This window comes from Podarcis tiliguerta (assembly GCF_965153285.1).
Source record: "Podarcis tiliguerta genome assembly, chromosome: 1".
In the NCBI taxonomy this organism is placed as follows: Eukaryota; Metazoa; Chordata; class Lepidosauria; order Squamata; family Lacertidae; genus Podarcis; species Podarcis tiliguerta.
In genome coordinates, this window is record NC_139534.1 from 2946204 (window position 1) to 2968622 (window position 22419).

The 22419-nt window shown below is 46.0% G+C and overlaps 1 protein-coding gene across 1 annotated transcript in view; it reads right to left on the reverse strand.

The window, feature by feature from the left end:
* ABCA12 (ATP binding cassette subfamily A member 12) overlaps positions 1–20582 on the reverse strand; it is a 125629-nt gene extending 105047 nt beyond the window's left edge. The window contains exons 1-2 of the mRNA XM_083400196.1: positions 20334–20582; positions 7393–7486 (exon numbers count right to left, since the gene is read on the reverse strand). Of these exons, the coding sequence (XP_083256322.1) occupies positions 7393–7486; positions 20334–20402 (163 nt within the window). The 5' untranslated portion in view covers positions 20403–20582. The remainder of the gene's footprint in view (positions 1–7392; positions 7487–20333) is intronic.
* Between the last annotated feature and the right edge of the window lie 1837 nt (positions 20583–22419).

Sequence of the window (22419 nt, forward strand, 5' to 3'; positions counted from 1 at the left end):
CAAGTAGGCCTGGGCAATGTATTGATACCTCACCCAGGGCCACTATGAGGGGCAGACTGCGATGGCAGCTTCACTCAGCGAGTGAAACCACTGCCACTCCTGAGTTCCTCTACCACCAGTGCCCAGTGCACCAAAAGAGAAACAAGCTGTAGCCAGGTGCAGAGGGACTTAGGAGCGGCAGCAGTTAGTGATATACCGTGAAGCCACCATCCCACTCTGCCCTCATACCAATGCAGAAGGAGATACAAGCTACATTGGCGAGGCTGAGGAGTGTGCGGCTGCCCTTGCCTCAGTGGAGCAGTTTCATGGAGCCCCTGACCCACCACAGGCTCCATGAAACTGCTCCACTGAGGGGAGCACAGTTGCCGCTCCCGTCAGCTGAGCGGTTAACGGAGCACCCAGCCTACCGCTGGCTCGTGTGAGCCAGTGGTGGGGTGGGGGCTCTGTTAAAATGCTCCCTTCCCCCAGCTGAAGGCGCCTCAATGCTTCTCCTGCTCGTGTGCAAGCTGGAGAAGGATTGGGGCTACTCAGGTGAGGAGCGGGAGGCTTTGTGCTCTCTAGCTGAGCAGCCCCAATCCTTCTCCTGCTCTCATGCACGGTGGAGAAGGATGGGGTTGGTTAGATGGTGAGCATGAAGCTGCTTCCTCCCTAGCACTGTGAGGCGCTGGGGTGAAACCACCTTGGCGATCACACCCTGATGCCTCAGCGCTGTGGTTGGAAGCAGGGTTTTGAACATTGCAATGTACCGCTAGATCATGATGTTTGCCTAGCAATACATTGTGATGTAGAAAACCTGACATTGTCCAGTCCTAATCCCAAACACAAAAGGCTTTTGTAGATTAAAATCAGCACACTGAATTGTGCTTGGAGATGCGCAGGCTTTAGGCGTCTGCTGTTCTGTAACTGCACAGCTATTCAGTGGCATAGCATGTGTTGCCAGAGTCTGGGACCTTGCAGGGGTGGGGAGGGAAAAGGATGGAATACACATGCACATGCAACTGCCTAATTGCATCCACATCACACAGGAGATCATAGCCACAGAGATCAGAAAAGAGTAGTCGATCTGTTGTCTGTGGAGGTCACTCCCTGTAATGGCTTGGCTCTCCCACAGAAGCGAAGCGAGACACTGGTAGCAATTATCTCCGGTTTATTGCTCAAACACATAAATCACTCCTTCACTCCGTGTCTGACTCCAGGTTAGCAGTTGCTGAGTCTAAACTCTGCCCCTTCCTCTTCCTCCAACAGGGGAAAAAGCCCTTTCGCTTTCGTTCTTCTCCTCTCACTGACCCTTTCACGCCTTCGAGTTTTGGGGCTGGCTATTTCCGGCCTCTCTCCCTCTGTTTCTGAGCTGAAACTGTTAGTTTGTGTATCTCTGCCCTGGCGCCCCTTTCCTTGTCCACTATGCTCAGGGATCAGGTTACTGTCGCCATCTGCTGCCTGCTCTCTGTTCTGTGTCAGGCGGCTAGGCTGGCCCTCCTCCTTCCCACATTCCAGGGTTCTTATCTCTCTTTCTCTGGCCTCATTCCCAGCCTCGATCAGCTCCAGAATGAAGCTGACACTTCCTGGTTCTCATGGAGAAGCTGTTTTCAACCGACCCGGTGACAGAAGCACACACCTGTATCAAGGCAGCACCAAGTGTTGAAATTTTGCACCTAACAATTTTGCACCCGGGTCAACGACCCCTATGCCACTATTCAAGCACACACAGAATCCCTCAGACAACCTGTTACTTTACAAATGCGGAGCTGAGATATCCCACCTCTATACTGTGAGGGTGAAACTCACCTTGGTCACCAGCAATGGAAAACATGGCAACAGACAATATGTTCTGGGTTCTGTCTAAGACTGAAAGCGCCATGTTTGGGGATAGCCTTCCTCTAGCTAGTGTCCTCCAGGCTATTTATATTAGCTCTGCTCAGCATGGACAATGTTCAGGAATAATGGGAACTATAATCCAAACACCTGAGAGCATTAGGCTGGACAACTCTGCTTTAGGAGGGTAACACACTTAGGTAACACCAGCTTTGGTTTTCTTCAGAGTTATTGATCACAAATGTTTGTTTTTAAAGGGTATTTTTTATCATTATTAGAATTGATTATGATTTTTAAAGGAATCTTCATCTTCCCAACATTAAGCAAGGGAGTATGTTCCTGATTAGATCTTTCTTTCCAAGCACCAGAAATGCTTCCCCTCCTTGCCACCACAGCGCTTGAACTGCCTTTCTGCCCACACCACCCAGATCAATTCCAAGTCATACGCAAATTTCTTCACTGATCTCTGAGATGCTGTGGAAGAAGCAGAGACCTACATTTTCCTCCCACTGCACCTCACACCCAGTGCTTTCCTCCTGCGCAAAGTTTCTCATTCATCCCAGGAAGTCAGGTGCTCTTGCTTAGAGGCTGAGAGAAACAATCCCTAAAAAATGCTGCTTCACTCCTCCATTCTGGTACTTCTAATAATTTCAGGATCTGTTTTCTAACATCTAGTAAAGTATGACAGATCTAAGAAATTAAAACTGGCTGTCAACTGAGGTTGAAAATAAAATTAGTGAACCTGAGCCTTCAAACACATCCCATTCTTGGTCCTGAAAATCATAATCTTTAAGCATGTTTCCCAAACCCTTATCTTCACAATGAGGCTTAGGGTCTAGTGCTCACTGAGACAGTAAATCTCCCTCTAGGCTGTACTATTTTAGAATGCAGGTGGACACAGAAAACTAGTCTTCTTCCTTTTTAATTTTTTATTTATGCATGTTCACAAACTTAGTATACACATCTTACATTTTCATTCTCTTATTTCTTTTAAAGGACTTCCAGCTCCACCTCTCCATGGTTCTTTTTTTTCTTTTTCTTTTTTGCTGCATATCCTTTTTATGCCACCTAATTAATTGTATATATTTGCAGTAGTGTTTTTGACTGCTGTTCATATTTCTAACCCTTCTTGGAAATTTATTCTTTATTGTATCTCTTTAAATACATGGTAGTTTTCTATCTGTAGATCTTTAAGCTGGTATAGCCTAGGCACAGATTTACTTCTTTGTAGAGAGCAAGGTCCCAGTATTGCGTTGCATAACATTCAGACCTGGCTCTACCATTAGGCAGAGTGAGGCAACCACCTCGGGCAGCTGGTTATGGGTATCATGAAAGGGTAGCAAAGTGATAGTTCTTTTATTTATTTTATAACCAGAGTGAGGTACTTGTGGAGTTTTCTACCATGAGTGAATAACGTGTTGGTGTTTTATTCACCATTGCGGGTTTTCATAGAATCATAGAATCATAGAATCATAGAGTTGGAAGAGACCACAAGGGCCATCGAGTCCAACCCCCTGCCAAGCAGGAAACACTATCAGAGCACTCCTGACATATGGTTGTCAAGCCTCTGCTTAAAGACCTCCAAAGAAGGAGACTCCACCACACTCCTTGGCAGCAAATTCCACTGTCGAACGGCTCTTACTGTCAGGAAGTTCTTCCTAATGTTTAGGTGGAATCTTCTTTCTTGTAGTTTGGATCCATTGCTCCGTGTCCGCTTCTCTGGAGCAGCAGAAAACAACCTTTCTCCCTCCTCTATGTGACATCCTTTTATATATTTGAACGTGGCTATCATATCACCCCTTAACCTCCTCTTCTCCAGGCTAAACATGCCCAGCTCCCTTAGCCGTTCCTCATAAGGCATCGTTTCCAGGCCTTTGACCATTTTGGTTGCCCTCCTCTGGACACGTTCCAGTTTGTCAGTGTCCTTCTTGAACTGTGGTGCCCAGAACTGGACACAGTACTCCAGGTGAGGTCTGACCAGAGAAGAATACAGTGGCACTATTACTTCTCTTGATCTAGATGCTATACTCCTATTGATGCAGCCCAGAATTGCATTGGCTTTTTTAGCTGCCGCGTCACACTGTTGGCTCATGTCAAGTTTGTGGTCAACCAAGACTCCTAGATCCTTTTCACATGTACTGCTCTCAAGCCAGGTGTCACCCATCTTGTATTAAATACTTTGGTTTAAGTCAGCTGCTGTTTTATTCTGTTCTATACATTGAACTGATGTATTTTTTCTCCATATGATATGGTTTTAACTTTCACTGTAAACTGTCCAGAGTCCAATACCATTCGTATCTCACTCTCATGACAAGATAAGTTCTCCTGCACATGCTGCATTGCAAGTCCTGACATACCCCATACTACACGCCACTATAGTATACTTGCTGACTAAAAATTCCAAAACTGAGAATAATTCTGCAACACAAGGTACATAAACTATGATAATTTTAAATTTGACAGCAAATTTGAGTTTCCTTGATACAGAGTTGGGGGTGGGGAAGGGCAGGGATTGGCACATAATAGGTAGGAGCTGATTATTCCAGTAGCAGAGTGCTTTAAAGTTCTGAATGCATGTATCCTGAAAATAACTTACATAAGTTAGACTTTGGAACCGCAGGGCTTAAACCTTGATGCACACCTCAGGTAGAGGTTCGGGATAGGTAGTGGATTGTGCCCCCATCTGTGCCCCTTCCTGAGGGTGAGCCCCTTCCCGTGGGTGACATATTTTGGATCTGTGCCCCTTCCTGAGGGTGAGGCAGTGTAAGTGAGGAGACCCTGGAAGTTACCTGTGCCATTGCCCCTTAGCCATGACAGAGGCAAATCCTGTTAAAATTTAACTTTACAAGCTTTGCCACCATCGCAGCAAAATGATGGTGGTACACAGATAGGACCCCTTCCTCAGTGTGGCATGGATAGCCCTGGCACAACAGCAGATCAGGGAGAAAGGAGAGGGGAAAGTATTGGTGAGAGTGGGGAGGAAGAGGAGAATGGAGGTGGGGGTACTTTGCCCCTGGAGACGCAAAGTGTTGAGGCAGCTCTGTGCCACTCTCCTTCTTATAAAGTATCTGGAATGATATTTTCCCACAGTGAAAATAGACATTACATCACCAGCTTGAGTTTTACATAAGTATCAGTTCTGAGGAAATTATTTTCAAAGTGACATATTTCACTGGGACAAAAACTGCATGTCTTCTTTTCTATTTTTAACATACCTAAAATCTCTTACTTCTGACCTTGACGTTTATGGGCTAGTGCAGCACTATTGAGGACTGCTGTTGTGGCAGAGTTTACCAAATAGTGGTATGCAGTTTAAAATGCCATTGTTGATCATATTATTTATTTATTGCAGGAAGAGGCATCAGCTTAAGGAATTACATTATGCATTTTAACAATTGTCCACTGGAATGTTAGTGCTTTTGCCCACAGAAGTCGGGAGCAAAATACAATGTGCAAAGCAGCTCTAGATGTCAAGGTTCAACATGGTGGAAATGTGTTGACAGGGCCCTGTATAGTTAGGAGAATGAGATGGAAGTCCTAAGCGCAGCTGCAACTCAAGTTAGTAGGAAGATGCTTTGATTCACAAGGCTATTTTATGTGTGAATGTTGCAAGGGAAGCACTGCTCTGTCATTTGTAGAATGTATATAAAATACACATTGACTCCAAAATCTCCATTTAGATGGTGTGGGAGGGGAAGTACACCAAGCTGAGGCTTAGTTGCCTGGAGCAAGAAAACAGCAGGTGTAACCTGGCTATCTTCTGCAAGCATAGACAATATGAATGACGCTGGCCCTCTAGGTAAGAGGTGTGGGATCTCCAAAATATGTAGATGCCTTCTTGTTTCATAACACAACCCATTTATGTTTCTTTTGGGGAGGACAGGGAGGCTGGACATGCCTAAAAACATTAGGAATACTGCAGTTACAGTCTCCAAGGTAATCCACTACTTTACTGTGTGGAGATCTTGAGAGACCAGCTCTGCTGAGCTGGGTTGTTCATATACGAATGTCTAGCAAACAGTGGAAATTGAGAGAGGAGTGTTATTGGGTGCTGCTGAGATAAAATGACTAAGTTGTGCTCAGGTGAGGAGCAAATGGAAGTAAGGGTACTGCATGAGAAGCTGAAACACCAGCAGACACATGACAAACCACCACCCCCCTTCCAAAAATGTTCTAATGAGCTTCCACACTAGTGGTTACCAAAGATATATGATGGCTGTTTCTCCTGATTGGATTCCCCACAGTAAGGCGTCACCTGAATACCAAAAAGAAGAAGTGCAGAATGGCATTTTGGTGACAACATCATTTAGTCACTGCAAAAATGCTTATGTGCATGAGCAGCGCTGATTCCACAATAACCTCCTGCCTGGGAGCGTCCCAAGTCTGCATTGGTTTTTTCTCCTCCAGGGAGCAAAGCAGCTGGGTAGGGTTTTTAGCAGAGAAATTTCCAATGTAAACGGATTAAGTAGATCCTCTCCCTGCCCCATCAAATTTAGACACCCGCCATGGTGCAGCTATACTACCCCCAGTTTATTATTTTAAGATTACTCAGCCCTCCATCTCTGGTAAGCAAAGAAATGAAGTCCATGGCCCAATTCTTTCTAATAAGGAGAGGGGAAAATTTGGTGATACCTTCCACTCTACATAATCTTCTTCCTCTGCTCCGGAAGATGTCAAACCTGTCATGGCTGTGATTAGCTGGAAATTGCCAGACTAAAGTGGGTTCCGAGCCCTTAAAGATGAACTGTAGCCTTGCAGTTTATTTGTCCCTGCTAAACTCCCCAACTGCAGCTAATGCTGGAAGTGTCCAGCAGTGACCACTGAGACTAAGTTCTACAATGTTAGTTTGGATTAAGTGTAGGATTAGTTAGAAAAATATTCTGGTATAGTGTTTGACTTCAATATTGAATTGCACAATTGCTAATTCTTTCCTTTTTTTAATATCATGCAGAGACCAGAAACTATTAGCTAACAGGAGAAGGATCTTGTTCAACTAGTTTCATGCTGCTACAGGCACTGTTCCTTGTTCCTACAATTCTAGGTGAGCCTGCAAAATGAATAGCTTGCTCTATGTGAGAATAAATTGAAAGAGAGATGCTGAAGAAACTCTTAAGAAACATTCCAGCAAACAGGTTATACCAACCTGACCTTGAATATAGTAAATTCAGATTATCTCTTAAGCGTTTTTGATTTCACACACATGCCGGTGTCATCCAAAAGGAGAGGGTGTGGCACCTCTACACTTCCCAAATTATGCTTAGAATCAGTGCATAAAGTCGCCATTGACAAAACCATCACACAAAATTGGGCACCTAACTTTGCTGATAATAGGAGAGGTTGCAGTAGACAGATTGGGGAGAGAGGCAGTAGACAGAAAACACCCTTCTGGGACAATGGTATCTAAGAAACTATTAAAAGCTTTTTCTTCCCAGAGTATGTTTAGCCCAGAAAAGAGGAGATTGAGAGGAGAAATGATAGTTATCTTCAAATAGCTAAAGCTTCTAGAAGTAAAGGACCCGAGCCTTTTCTACAACAATACAAATCCCATATCCATCTTTAAAGGGGGATCAAGTTACTCACAGTTTGGCTGGGCTTCTGGAGGAAATCTGGTTCGTATGATGGCCATAAGGATGAATAAAAACACAGGCCATGCAATTAATGTGAATGACCAAACCTGTGAGAGAGAAGCAGGGGTAGTATGTTAAATGGATAAAAGTGTATGTCAGTAGCATAAATGGAAAATCTGTTCAACAAAGCAACTCACACTCATATAAAATATCAGCTTTCCCATTCTCCTACCAGAATCCAATGCAACAACATTTCACAAATAATCACTAGAAACTTTATTTGTTTGTGGTCATACTTGTCCTAGGCTTCAGTGGTAGGGAATCTGCCTTGCAGAGAGAAATCCCAGGTTCAATCCTTGGCATATCCAGGTAGAAAGGAAAAGTTCTGTCTGAAACATTGAGTGGCCACTGCTCGCCAGTGTAGATCATACTTGGCTAGACCAATTGGACCGATAGTCTCAGGGCCAGCCCAAGCCATTTGGGCACCTGAGGCGAACCACAAAATGGTGCCTCCCCCTGCCACCACAAGGGAAGAAGGGGTGAGTGAACAGGAACAAGGGGGGAATCGAAGCAACCTTCACCGATGGTTGAAGTGGGTGTCAAAGGCTGTTGCAGGGCTGAAAGGGGCCTGCTCTGAGTTACACTGGGCAGGTGCAGAGCCCAGGAGACCCCAGACACCAGCCCATAGGGGTGGGGGAGACAAGCTGAGCCTCCTATTCGCCAAGAGGCCACTGTAGAGGTGGCAAGCAGGGTGGGGAGGCGCTGCCAAGGAGGCGGCAGATTGGGTCTCCAAGGAGCATGCAGCAGTGACAGCAGCAATGGCAGAAGGCACTGCATTTCTTGGAGGCTGGAGCCAGAGGAGCAGCTAGCTGCTCTGGCACCCAGGGCAGCGCCTGTGACGAGCGTCCCAGGGGGATGCCACCCATGGCGAGCGGTGTGAGTCCCAGGGGGGCGGGGGGGCGATGTCACCCCCCTCGGGGATGACACCCGGGGCAGACCGCCTCCACCGCCCCCCCTTCCTCCGCCACTGGCTGGAGCTACTGCCCCTGTGGATCCTGCTGCCTGAGGCCGCTTGTGTGGGCTGGCCCTGAATGGTCTGACTCAGTGAAACATAACTTCCTAAATTCCTAGTTCCTCTTCAACCAGCCTGATTGATATTCTACAGCCCTTTAAATGGGCTTGTAGGAGGGGGGTTATTGTTTGTTGGTTTTCTTTTAACTATTTACTTGTGTTTTTATCTTGTGTTTTATTCTGTGAACCGCCCTGAGAGCTTGTGATGAAAGGCAGTATATAAATCAAATAATAAAATAAATAACTGAACAAATAAGTTCATTCTAGGCTCAAATAAACCTGGCTTCCATAGAAGGTTCCCCAGAGAGTCTCAATCCTTGAAAGCACTGGTAAATTTTAAACTAATTCTATAATAGTTTTTGAGATATTATCCTAATTGAACAGTTAGAGGATCAGTGAAAATCCCATATTTTCTTATATTGCTACACAGCCTGCAAGTAATTCTTATTTAATTTACACCAGCTCACGGCAAATCAACTCCTGGGCCTCTTTTTTTAATCACAGGGACCTACAAGCAACGCAAACTGATTTTATATAGGCAGAAAAATGTCTCTGAAAATGATACAGAACTGTTAAGCAACATTCATAGAAAAAGAAGTGGAAGCTCCTGGAAATAGTAGCAGGAGCAGCCACTGAAGCAGCTTCAATTCACTTGCAATGGATCAAAAACACCCCTTTCTTCCATACTAGAATCATAGAGTTGGAAGAGACCACAAGGGTCATCGAGTCCAACCCCCTGCCAAGCAGGAAACACCATCAGAGCACTCCTGACATATGGTTGTCATGCCTCTGCTTAAAGACCTCCAAAGAAGGAGACTCCACCACACTCCTTGGCAGCAAATTCCACTGTCAAACAGCTCTTACTGTCAGGAAGTTCTTCCTAATGTTTAGGTGGAATCTTCTTTCTTGTAGTTTGGATCCATTGCTCCGTGTCCGCTTCTCTGGAGCAGCAGAAAACAACCTTTCTCCCTCCTCTATGTGACATCCTTTTATATATTTGAACATGGCTATCATATCACCCCTTAACCTCCTCTTCTCCAGGCTAAACATGCCCAGCTCCCTTATCATGGCAACAACTTATCATGGCAACAACAATAATATTTAAACTGTGCATCTTCACAGTAAAAGAACTTTGTGCACATTTTCTCAGTTATTTTTACAATATCCGTGTAAAGTAGAACAGCATTATTACTGCCCCATATTGCAAATGTAGAGGTGGCTGCTAGCTGGTACTACTCATGCTTCACTTATGTGTTGAAGCAATAAACCATGAGTCTCCAGCTCAAAGCTCAAGCTCATATCACAGCTAATTACAGCTTGTATATTAGTTCCCAAATGTGTCTTTTTGGGTGGCATAGCTGTCTCTTTCCTTTGGTTGGGTGCACTTTATTCCAATCCTTTGCTTCTCAGGTGGTTTTCTAAAATTTTACATGATTTTAGCATCTATAAAAGTAGGTGTAACTGGAAACTGGGAGCTTGAAAATATCCTTGTTTCTAAAGCAGTTTAAACTTGAGCCATAGGCCAGGCATGCCACATAGGCGAACTCCGGCCCTCCAGTTTGCCTATGCCTTCCATAGGTCATATATTGAGGGAAGGCCAAGGGAATTATGGGAAATCATCCTAGTGATAGTTTTAGCTTTCTCCATGCAATGGGCTAACTGACTTGTGCGAACTGGAAACTCATGGATCTCTGGCACCCTGTACAAACCAGAAGTTACATTTTGTTTCTTTGGATACCAGATAAGTTTCCAATTAAGAGATAAATGAACTTCACCCATAAGGAAAGAAAGTAGTGAAATATATTGTACAATCTGGCCTTAATTTACAAAAAACAACAAATCAGCCAAGAGACTTCTTTTGTTTCAAAGAATTCACCAGACTTTGACATGGCAGAACATGTTATAGATTTGGAAGGGGAACCCCCCCCCCAAAAAAAAAACACCTTAGAAATTAATAAATGATAGGATTTTGATTAGCTGGTATGTGAAGGGGGGAAATATAAGCTGCAGAGGAATTCCTGGGTTAGTCTATGCAAAATGACTTGGCCAAGCTAGGGCCATTAAGAAACATTACAGGGCCATTGGGAGCCATTGCCAATGCAATAAAACTGTCCTTCCTCTTGCCCGGAGGTGTGAACAGACACTGGGGCTTTGGAAGGTTGGCAGGGTAACTGGGTATGAGGTAAAAAGAGAGTTTTTAGCAGGGTGTTATGGGAAGAAGAAGGAAGAATAAAGACTGGGATTCATCTTGGGCAGGTTGGCTGAAGGCTGGCTGGGAGAGCTACCAGACTCCATGGCTGCGCTGCTGTGGGGGACAAGCTCCTCATGCTGTAAGATCTGGACTGTAAGATCTGGAATGAAGGTGTAAATAGGTGAATAAACCATATTTCTTAAAGCTATGATTGCTATCATTGCTGCTACCACTTCGCCATGAGTTTGTGGGGAGGGCTCTTCCCCCTGCAAGCCCACTTTACTAGGCCGGGGGCGGGGCCCACACTCACCATCGCCACAACTTTAAGGACACTGGTGCTGCAGCAGCAAATGTTTAAAATGTTTTTATATATTTTAAAAGGGTTTTTACTTTTTACTTTGTTGTACCACCATAAACGGTGGTTTTTATCCATGTATTTTTATTTTGTTTTGTGTTATTTTGGGGTGGGGTGGGATGGTTGTTGAGTGGGGTGGGGATTGGTTTTGTTTTAGTGTAACTGTTTTTGCTTGTTTGCTTGCTTTTATACAGTATTTTGTAAATGGAGGAGAGTATGAGGCTTGGGATTCCTACTGTGGAGGGGCGAGGGAGGTATGGCGGTGGGGGCAGATGTCATAGGCGAAGGGGATCGAGATACGGATATGCTCGTACCCCTTCCAATCTGCGCCCCATCCCGAGAGACGAGGGTAGGGTGAGCAAGGATTACTCACCTCCGTCACTGGTGTTATGCAATGCCAGGTCTATAGGCAACAAAACCGCCACCCTGCGAGATTTCTTTATCTCGCAGGGGGTTGACCTAGCTTGTGTGACGGAGACCTGGGTGCGCGAAGGGGATACTGTTACCTTACGAGAGATGGCGCCCCCGGGTTTCTCCGTCCTCCACCAGTCACGGACTGTGGGCCGGGGGGGGGAGGGGTGGCATTATTAATCCGGGAAAATTGTTCTTTCAGGGCTCTACCATCGCCAGCGATCCCCGGCATTGAATGTGTTGGCCTAGTGTGGGGCTCCGAGGTGAGCTTGGCTGTCTGGCTGGTGTACCGGCCACCTAGCGCACCAGCAGCCACCCTGTCAGGCCTGCTGGAGGCTGTGGCCGGCTGGGCCTTGGAGTTCCCTAACCTATTGGTATTGGGGGACTTCAACATCCATGCTGATGCCACTCCCTCCTCACAGGCTCTGGACCTAGTGTCTTCCATGGCGACACTAGGGCTCTCCCAGTTTGTTTCGGGCCCCACACATCAAGCAGGCCACACGCTGGATTTGATCTTTGGGGTCGGTATAGATGTGATCATGTTTCCTTCGATGAAGGTGCCATGGTCTGATCACTACGCTCTGAAAGCCAGGATTGACATTCCACCCCCACCCTGCTTAGGTGGCGAGCTGATTTGGGCTCGCCCGCAGAGGCTGATGGACCCTGATAGATTCCGCCAAGCCTTGCGGGACCTTGCTCCCCCTGGCGACTCATTGACTGAGCTTGTTGAGGGCTGGAATACCCAGCTCCTGGCAGCCATCGATGAGATCGCACCTAAGCGCCCTCTGCGACCCCGCAGAAACCGGGCTCCCTGATTTACCGAGGAGCTCCGGAAAATGAAGCGGGACCTCAGACGGCTAGAGCGAGTATGGCGGGGTGCCCGTGACGGAGCTTCAAGAACATCTTATAGGGTTTTTATGAAAACCTATGAGATGGCAGTGAAGGCCGCTAAGAAGTCCTACTTCTCGGCCTCCATTGCATCCGCTAGCTCTCGCCCGGCGCAATTATTTAGTATAATTCGGTCTTTAACATCCCTTGAAGGACAGCCAAATTTAAATAACAATTTGACACACAGCTGTGAGGCATTTGCGAGCTTCTTTGCGGAGAAGGTCCTGTTGCTCCGCCATGACCTCCCTGCCAATTTGGATACAATAAAGGAACTGGAGGCCCCCGACTGTCCTCGGGTCCAGTATTGGACCACTTTGACCAGATATCCCCAGCCGATGTGGACAGACTCCTCCAAGCTGGAAAGCGCACCACTTGTCCTCTCGACCCGTGCCCGTCCTGGCTGATTAGAGCGTGTCCAGACGAGGTGCGGGCCCCCCTGGGGGATATCATCAATTTGTCCCTTGGCACCGGGACATTCCCAGGGGAACTGAAGGAGGCAGTGGTGCGCCCGCTTTTAAAGAAAACATCATTAGATCCCTTAGATCTATCCAATTACCGCCCGGTTTCGAATCTTCCATTCCTGGGTAAGGTGATTGAGAGAGCGGTTGCTGAACAGCTTGGTAGGTTTCTGGATGAAACATCGGCTCTGGATCCATTCCAGTCCGGCTTCCGCGCTGGTCATGGGACCGAGACGGCTCTGGTCGCCCTAACAGATGATCTCCGCAGGCAGCTGGATCAAGGCGGGTCGGGGCTGCTGATTCTTCTAGACCTGTCAGCAGCCTTCGACACGGTCGATCACGAACTCCTGGACCACCGCCTTGCCGACGTGGGGATCCAGGGCACAGTCCTTCAATGGCTGCGCTCGTTTCTCTCTGGTCGGGGACAGAGGGTGGCGCTTGGGGGGGAATTGTCATCGCGCCACTCCCTGGTGTGTGGAGTGCCTCAGGGTGCGATTCTCTCTCCGATGCTTTTTAACATCTTTATGCGCCCCCTCGCCCAGCTTGTCTGGAGTTTTGGGCTGGGCTGCCATCAGTATGCTGATGACACCCAACTCTATCTGTTGATGGATGGCCATCCTGACTCGGCCCCAGGCACACTGATCAGATGCTTGGAAGCTGTGGCTGGATGGTTACGTGGGAGCCGGTTGAAGTTAAATCCTTCGAAGACAGAGGTCCTCTGCCTGGGACGGGACGATATGGGATTGAGGGGGCAACTCCCATCTCTAGCGGGGGTGCAATTAGTGCCAGCACCGTCCGTTAAGAGTTTGGGTGTAATCTTCTACACCTCCCTCTCCATGGAGGCGCAGATTGCAGCTATAACAAAGGCGGCATTTTTTCATCTCTGCCAAGCTAAGCAGTTGGCTCCTTACCTCTCTCGCCCTGACCTAGCCACTGTGATCCATGCGACGGTCACCTCCAGACTGGATTATTGTAACTCGCTCTACGTGGGGCTGCCCTTGAGACTGACCCAGAAACTCCAGAGGGTGCAGAATGCCGCAGCGAGACTCCTTACAGGGTCTTCACTGCGAGATCACATTCATCCGGTGCTATACCAGCTGCACTGGCTCCCGGTGGAGTACAGGATCAGGTTTAAGGTGCTGGTTTTAACCTTTAAAGCCCTATACGGCCTAGGACCCTCGTACCTACGGGACCGCCTCTCCTGGTATGCCCCACAGAGAAACCTATGCTCGTCAAATAAAAACATCCTGAAGGTCCCAGGCCTCAGAGAGGTTAGGCTGGCCTCAACTAGAGCCAGGGCTTTCTTGGCTGCGGCTCCAATCTGGTGGAACGCTCTGTCACAAGAGACTAGGGCCCTGCGGGACCTGACATCTTTCCGCAGAGCCTGCAAGACAGAGTTGTTCCACCAGGCCTTTGGCCAAGGCACAGTCTGACCCCCTCCTCTGGCAACCTGCACAGAATTTTGCTTAACGGTTGCCATTAATTTGACTTTAATTAATTTTTATAATGGAATGTTTTTAGAATGTTTGATTATTTGATTGTTTGATTATTTAATTGTTGTTAGCCGCCCTGAGCCCGGCTTCGGCTGGGGAGGGCGGGATATAAATAAAATTTATTATTATTATTATTATTATTATTATTATGACAGTCTCCACTGTGTATCAATTCTCCAAAGGAATACAGACCCTGGGTGAGTGCCTGGAACCCCATAGAGTTTGGCAGGGGGTGGGGAGGCACCCAACTTTATACATAGCAACCCAGTCTAACTCAGGAATTCCACCCCAGTCTTTCTGGTACTGAGTTAAACAAAGCAGGGTGGGAGGGAGGTTTATGGGAACCCTTTTGTCCCCACTGAAAATGTGACAGCCTTTCAGGTGTTTCTTTCATGCCTGTTCTGAAAGACAGCCAAAGGGAGGGAAGAGGGAATTTGACTCCCTGGCTGGAGCTTAAACAACTGGGCTGTTAACTTCCTTGACCATCCCAGTTGCTCTTTGTCGACCAGTTGCAGCAAAATGTGCCATTAGGGACTTGTCCACATTTTCGCTTGTCCATTGGCTAGAAAGCATGTTGTTTCATTTGCGGAGGAACCTCCCCATAGTTCAGATATGCTCAAGCAACTCTACATTTTACTCTTTTATTGGTTTATCTTGTAATACATGCTCAATGAAGGGGAAATCAACAAATTAAAAAAACATGGAACATGTTTTAAGGCACAGGTATTCTAAGGAAAATAATAAATGTCTTCATTATGGTCATATGACCCATTTTGATTGAAACACACAGCACAAACCAATCACACAACATGGACACTTTACAATTTATCCAGTATGACTAAGACAATCTAGCATTTGAGCTCTTATATGCATTTTTTTTTAAGTCACTTGCTCAGTAATATATGGGACTTTGTCTCAGTGCCCCAGTGAACTATTCAGAAAGTGGTGAATTATATAAAAGTTGCAATATGTGGTTTGCCAGTGGGCAGAATGGCATACAGAGAATTTTTCTGCTCTCAGTGATAGCTTAAATCATAGAAGCAGCTCTAGATTCGCTTGATTGGGTAGATGATGCAATCAGGGTGGCTTGCAGGAAACTGCAGCCTTATAAAATCAATAACAACACTGCTACAGACCCACTTCCCCCAGCCCCCACCCCACTGGATAGCGGAGCAGACATGGCATACAAAGGCCAACAATCGCTCTGGGGTGCGAAACAGCTGGCAGCCGTGGCTGACGATTAGATTGGGCAGCGGCACTGCAGCTGCTGTAGCATAGACTGCAATCTTTTTCCACCCAACTTACTGAGATCATGAAGACAGTAAAATGAAGCATAGTGTTAAAATAAAAGTACATGTGCTGATGTTTCAGGGACTCTAGTATTACATGTAACACAGCAGCCCTGTTCTGCAAGGGCTTAAAACATGGAAGGGGGCTGGGGAATGCACACAAATTCCATCCCATGTCCCCAGGCACGCAACTCTTCTACAACTCCCACCATCCCCAGCCAGTAACTTACTGAGCAGCAGCAAGGAGAGTTAGAGTTCAGCAACATCTAGAGAGCCACAGGTTCCTCATTCCTATACCAAGCAAATGATTTTCTGCTACAAATTAGAATGAGTGTCAAATCTGAAAACAGGTACAGTGGTACCTCTGGTTACATACTTAATTCGTTCCACAGGTCCGTTCTTAACCTGAAACTGTTCTTAACCTGAAGCGCCACTTTAGCTAATGGGGCCTCCTGCTGCTGCTGCTGCGCTGCCACTACACAATTTCTGTTCTCATCCTGAAGCAAAGTTCTTAACCCGAGGTAATATTTCTGGGTTAGCGGAGTCTGTAACCAGAAGCGTATGTAACCCGAGGTACCACTGTAGTAAGTATTAGTGGGCATAGCAATGAGTTATTTTTATAAATCTTAAAAAGGATACTTATTTATGTAGTAACTGAAGATTTAATAAGTAATATGATGAATTAACATGTTTAATGCTGAATTAGGAAGAAAGAATGATGTTAAGTGATCAAGTTAAGTATATAAGAATTTGGAAAACCGTTAAAATGATATGCATTGAAACCCAACCAGGGGGATATGAGGAAGTCACTTAACAATGTTAATACGATTAGTTTTAATAAGGTTTGATTTTTGTTTGTTTAGTTGTTAGTGTGTCTATAGTTTTGTGAAAATCAATTAAAAAATGGGGGGGGGGGAATTCTAAGAAACAAAAAGTTAAGTGCTGCTGTGAAATCAGTGGTTGAAATCAGTACAGTTCTGAAAGGTTCAGTCTGCCATCTTGTTTCAAAATGGCACTTGATGGTATCCAAACATACACAAATCCCTGCTTCTTGCACTGTGTTATATTTCGGCCTCTGTGTCACAGGGTGTTTTCGCATGAGGCTTAAAGCAGCTCCCCCATCAAATGGTTTTGTAACGGAAGCCTACACTAGCTAGAATGGTCATTAACATTACAAATGCCTCTCTTCTCCATCAGCAATTATTCCATATTTATATAAATAGTGGGAAGGCTGAAAGGCTAGCCGAGTCTCAAGTCTGAAATTGCTCAAAAATGGACTCAGATGGGCCTTGGGACGTTTTTATATAGACATTGAAAGAAGCCTCTGATTCAAAAACCAAAATATTCCAATTGCCCAGGCAAGCGCATTATGTGACCCATGAGACCAGCAAAATAACGAGGATGAAATCAGGCCAAATATTTATTGACAGAAGCAGGCAGGGTAATGGTTGGCATGGCATGGGGTCCTAGGATTAGTTCATCATTCCATAAGCCCTACATTGAAGGAATGGGTCCACCAGGTTTGGACCATCCCAAACCCGTTCCATGGGAGTTGGGCAGTGTTGAACCTTGCCGTGGTGCAAGCCAAGCAACAAGGTTTCACTGGGCAAACAGGGTGCAGATTCCAACCCAGCAGATACCCCAACCCAAACTTGGGGGTGCCGTGGTCAATCCTCCCCTCAGACCCCTTATGGAGGGCCCCTATACTGTGTTGACCCTGAGCAATGCAATTGCTCAGTGAAGGCTCTAACCCAGGGGTGCATGGGAGTGAAGCTCTGAGCTCCAGCGGAAGCAGTCTTACAGTATATAAGCTTTGCAAGGTCTCATGGGACATCGTTCAGAGAGGATACTAGGCAAAACCTTGCCCAGTATTTTGCTCAGTCTATGGGCCACAACAGCCAGGAAAGGGCCCCCTGCACTTATTGGGCACAGAACAAGGCCTGTGCGTGTGCAAACCTGTATGCCCCTTACCCAAAAGAAGTTCAAAGTGGCTTAAAGCAATATAATCACATGAAATCCACAAAATGCATGAAACAGCCATTAATTCTTTTAACAAAAATCTTATTTGGACAAACCTACCCAGATGCTTAGAAAGTTTGTTTCCGTCTATTGTGGTTTTAACTTCCTGTATGTTTTAAATTACAGCTTTAACTTTTTAAGTAATAATTTTATTGTGTTGCCTTTTTTATAAACCAGTTTGAGGTTTCTTTCTACAGTCATGTGGTATATAAATTTTATGCAATAAATATATTATTAAACAAGCCATAAACTATCATGTCTTCATGAATCTCAACCAGGAGGGCATTCCAAATGGCGTATTGTTACCAAGGTGGCAATAGTAAGTTTTATTCCTTGGACAGCCCAGGAATCTGGAGCAGGGCTCAGATGATGGACTGAGCATTCAGAAAGGAACATGTGGAAGAAGGTGGTCCATAGAGAACAGGGGTGGGGAGCCCTTTTGGTCCACCAGGCCAGAACACTGTTCAACACTTCAACACTGTTTGACAGGTGGGCGGGACAATCCACCTGTTAATCCTGATGTCATTGTGATGTCAGATGTCTGAGAGGTAAGCTGTCCTGCCCACCCACCCAAAGGTGGTGGTGTAACTCAAACTCTGTTTTAAAGGCTTGCCATCCCTCTGCCAGGCTGAGGGCGTCTCAGCCACCAGCAGCCCCACCCTTGAATGGAGTTTGGTGTAATTCACGTTGGCTTATCTTCCCAGAGGCATCTAGCCGGCTGAAGCTGGGGTGGGGTGGGGAAGAGGAAAAAGAAAAGGCAGCTCTCAGAATTCCTGCCTTGGCACACACCTCCACCTGCCTGCTCATTGTATCTGTCCCATTGAGTCAGAATCCCCAAAGGATAGAGATGCAGTCAAACCAGGCAGATGAAAGACTCTTCGATATAACCGACTGCCACATATTTAAGGGGCAACATTAAGACCAACAAATATCACAAGCAGTAGCTCTGTTGAGCAACAATCCAGTGGGGGGGGGGGATTATAGAAGAGAGGGGTTTTTTTAAGCCTTCAGATGGCAGAGTGCTGAGGGGAAAGTTTTGTGAATGGACTGTGATGCACATTAACATTTGACAGGGGAGAAGGATACCCTGATTTTAAATAAAAATGGCAGTGTTCATCGGATGAAAATCAGGGAATATGGAGCTGAAAGTCTCCTAGCCTTCTCCCAAAATAAAAAAAGCAGACAGATACCTGCTGAAATGGTTTTAAATTTTAACATATCTCACTACATTAAACTACCACTCAGGAAGTAGATTTTAATGCTTAGTTGTCATCACATTGTATGATACAAATGCTCACAAACTGCCAAGTTTCTTGAGGGAAATTACGGAGAAAGTTTTGCATAATCCTGGCAGCTCAATTTGTACAGCTATGAAGTAATTTTCCTAAAATCAGTCCAGGGCAGCACCTGCTCAGAAAGTAGATGCACAGGTACAGTCCTAAATAAGTACAGTACTAAATAGGTATACCTATGAAACAGGTGCAGGGGACACGGGTGGCGCTGTGGACCAGCGCCTAGGACTTGTCGATCGCATGGTCGGCGGTTTGAATCCCCGCGGTGGGGTGAGCTCCCGTCGTTCGGTCCCAGCACCTGTCCACCTAGCAGTTCGAAAGCACCCCTGGGTGCAAGTAGATAAATAGGGACCGCTTACCAGCGGGAAGGTAAACGGCGTTCCATGTGCTGCGCTGGCTCGCCAGATGCAGCTTGTCACGCTGGCCACGTGACCCGGAAGTGTCTGCGGACAGCGCTGGCTCCCGGCCTATAGAGTGAGATGAGCGCACAACCCTAGAGTCTGGCAAGACTGGCCCGTACGGGCAGGGGTACCTTTACCTTTATGAAACAGGTGCAGTGGAAACTAAAAAGTCATGAACCAATGAAAGACAGACAACCTTGATTCCTGAGGATGTTTTTTTCTTCCTTTTGTAACTTTTCCTCCAGCTGAGGTTGTAGGTAAGCACTGCTCCTTTTTTGGCCTCAACAAGCATTTGGCTCATGCTATAAGGAGCATGGCAAGCCTGGTCGACTTCTGCACACATACAGCAGAAAGAGATGGAATATGGTGGCATAATTCCCAGGAGGTAGAATAGTTGGTATCACTTCTGACTACAAGTAATCTGACTATTCTTCTACATTTTTTCAGTGGCGTAGCGTGGGGGGTGCAGGGGGGGCCGGCCGCACCGGGCGCAACATCTGGGGGGGGCGCTCGCACTCGCAGCTCTCTGCCCCTACTAAAATCCACGGGTTAGGGGGCGCAAATTACTTGCCTTGCCCCGGGTGCTGACAACACACGCTACGCCACTGCATTTTTTAAAGGGCAAGCAGTCTACTGAAGCGAGACTCCAGCCCAGACCTTTGACTGCTCTGCTAGTTTTCTCAAAGGGTATTTTTAAGAAACGTGAGCATTCATAAGCGTGACCCATCACCTGCAGCCTACAGTCGAGCAGCCCTTTATAACACTTCAACTCATTGCCACCTCATTCTGCTACACATGTAGACCAGACCACTCTGAAGTATCACCATTAAGGAACAAAAAGTCAACAGCAACTTGAACAGGCCAAATAAAGGCAACTGAGACTTTGCTTCTGTTCTGAGGCAACACACCTTTGAACATGATCTAAAATGTAACACCTCCACATTCCTACTCAGGGCTCTTCCACCAGCAAATATCTTCCACCTTAATTTTTATTTTTTTGGTCAGAGTCACAAGCCATTTCTCAGTCTGAACCTGCAAAGAATATAAGGTTTTCTCTCATTTTATTCTTATTTCTTAAATACTTACTTTTTGCCGTTTGACGCCCAGCCAGTTCTTCCACAGCAGCACCCGCAGGTGCTGGAATAGTGAAGCCATCCGTGGAATCCCCCCCAAAAGCCAACTGGTTCAGTCTTCTCTCCCCCCTCCTTGAGGTGTCCAAATGCTTATGCTGCTGTGGCCCACCACTCTGAATGAGAACTTTCTCTGCGCAGCATAGCTCTCAGGAGCTTGCTCATCAACCTGTCTCTTCTGCTCTGTGCACACAGCAGCTGCCTTTGCTTCTGCAATAGCTCCTAGCAAATGCAACAGGTTATTCCTCCAATGAGGAAGGGATGGGAGCAGCACCAGCCAGTACAGTCTTGAGTTAATTATAATATTCTCTCCCTCTCTTTGAGCTGCCTCCAGTACCTGTGTGATAAAAAATGGGTGGCATTCCAAGATGCTTCTGCTGGGATCTAAGCAGCACACCTTTTCCCCAATTAGGAACTCCCTGCCACCTACACATATTGCCTGCAGAAGATAAGTCATAAAAGAAAAGGAGCCAGGAACCAGCTTGACAAGCCAGTGTGGCCAGTCTCACTCTTTTGCCTGCTTTCCTATGCATATAAATTTGGCAGGGAGTGCTATAGAAGAGAACAGGGACTCTAACTTTTGCCTTAAAACAAAAACAACCGTGGTGGCCCTTCCTAGGGATGCATGTGAATAGATGCCAGGATAGTTTCAGCTCCTTCTTAATCATTAAGACAGAGGGTTTCCCCGCCTTTACCTTTCCTCCACACCTTCCAGGCATGGCCTGCGCTTTAAAGCTCCATGCCCAAGTGTGTGTGCTCTTTTTCTCCAGAGCTTTTTCTGTGAAAACCTGCTCTTTACTGCTAAATCAGACACTCTGTGGGAAACCTGAGTTGCTGTTTTTGCAGGGAAAGCTCTGGAGTAAAAGAAAGAGCCCTTGGACATGGAGCTTTAAAGTGCAGGTCTGAGCCTGGAAAGCACAGAGCATGGGCGTAGCCGGGGGGAGGGGGAGAGGGGAATCAATCAAAAGCAATACTAATCAATACAAATCTGAGGTTCTGCCCCCCCCCAACAAAAAAAATCCTGGCTCCTTCTATGGCACAGAGCAAAGGTAAGTGTGGCTAAGCCCTGAATGTGTGCCTTAGTCATAAGTTACTGTGGTAACACAGTTGCCAGTCAATTATATTCATTTCACCAAGCCACGAATGTTCCAAGTGGAGAGACCACGCAGGGGTGGAGAATGGCGTCGTAACTTTGCAACACACTGTGGGAGTGTCGTGCTGGCGCAATTTCTCAGAGCTCCCTTTCAAAGAATATAGGCACTGCAATTTTTTCTTTTAATTCTTCGAGTCTTTGCACTCTTCATTCATACAACATATTTTGTCCTGAATGGAGTGTGGCAAGTAAATTTAATTTACTGTTTCTATAAGATGAATAGAATTGATTAATTTTGTTAAATTAATGTAGGTTGGCTATAACAGTTTGACATTAGGTCAAAAACACTACTTCAACATTAATTAATTTCCTCTCCACAGTTGAATTATGCTAATGATTAAACAGAGGTAGGTAGCTGATTGGTTGTAGGAAAAAGAAGAAACAAGCATGGATCTGAAAGTGTTCTCAGGGCCAAGTCTTAATACCAAAACATTGTCATTCTGGTTCAAGATCTACATGAACTACAAAGAGGATTTCATCAATAAAGGGAAGATGACAGCTCTGCATTTGAATCCCTTTGTAAGGTTGGAAGCTTTAGTTCAGTGTTTCCCAAACTTTGGTCTCCAGCTGTTTCTCGACTACAATTCCCATCATCCCTGACCTTGCTAGCTAGTAATGATGGGAGTTGTAGTTCAAAAACTGCTGGAGACCCAAGTTTGAGAAACACTGCTCTATTTGAACATCCAAGTGCAATTTGCTGCTCCCCTTTCCTTAAATTTAAAAGGCCCAAGTTAGTCATGTTGGCTTTGAAAGTGGTTTTGAATTCTGGCACCACTGCATCAACTCCTTATAAACTTATGAGATGCAAATAGCATGCAGAGGCTATTTATGTCCAAAGTATGCTTTAGCCCAAAAATGTTATTGGATTGTGTTGTTGCCTTCCAGATCA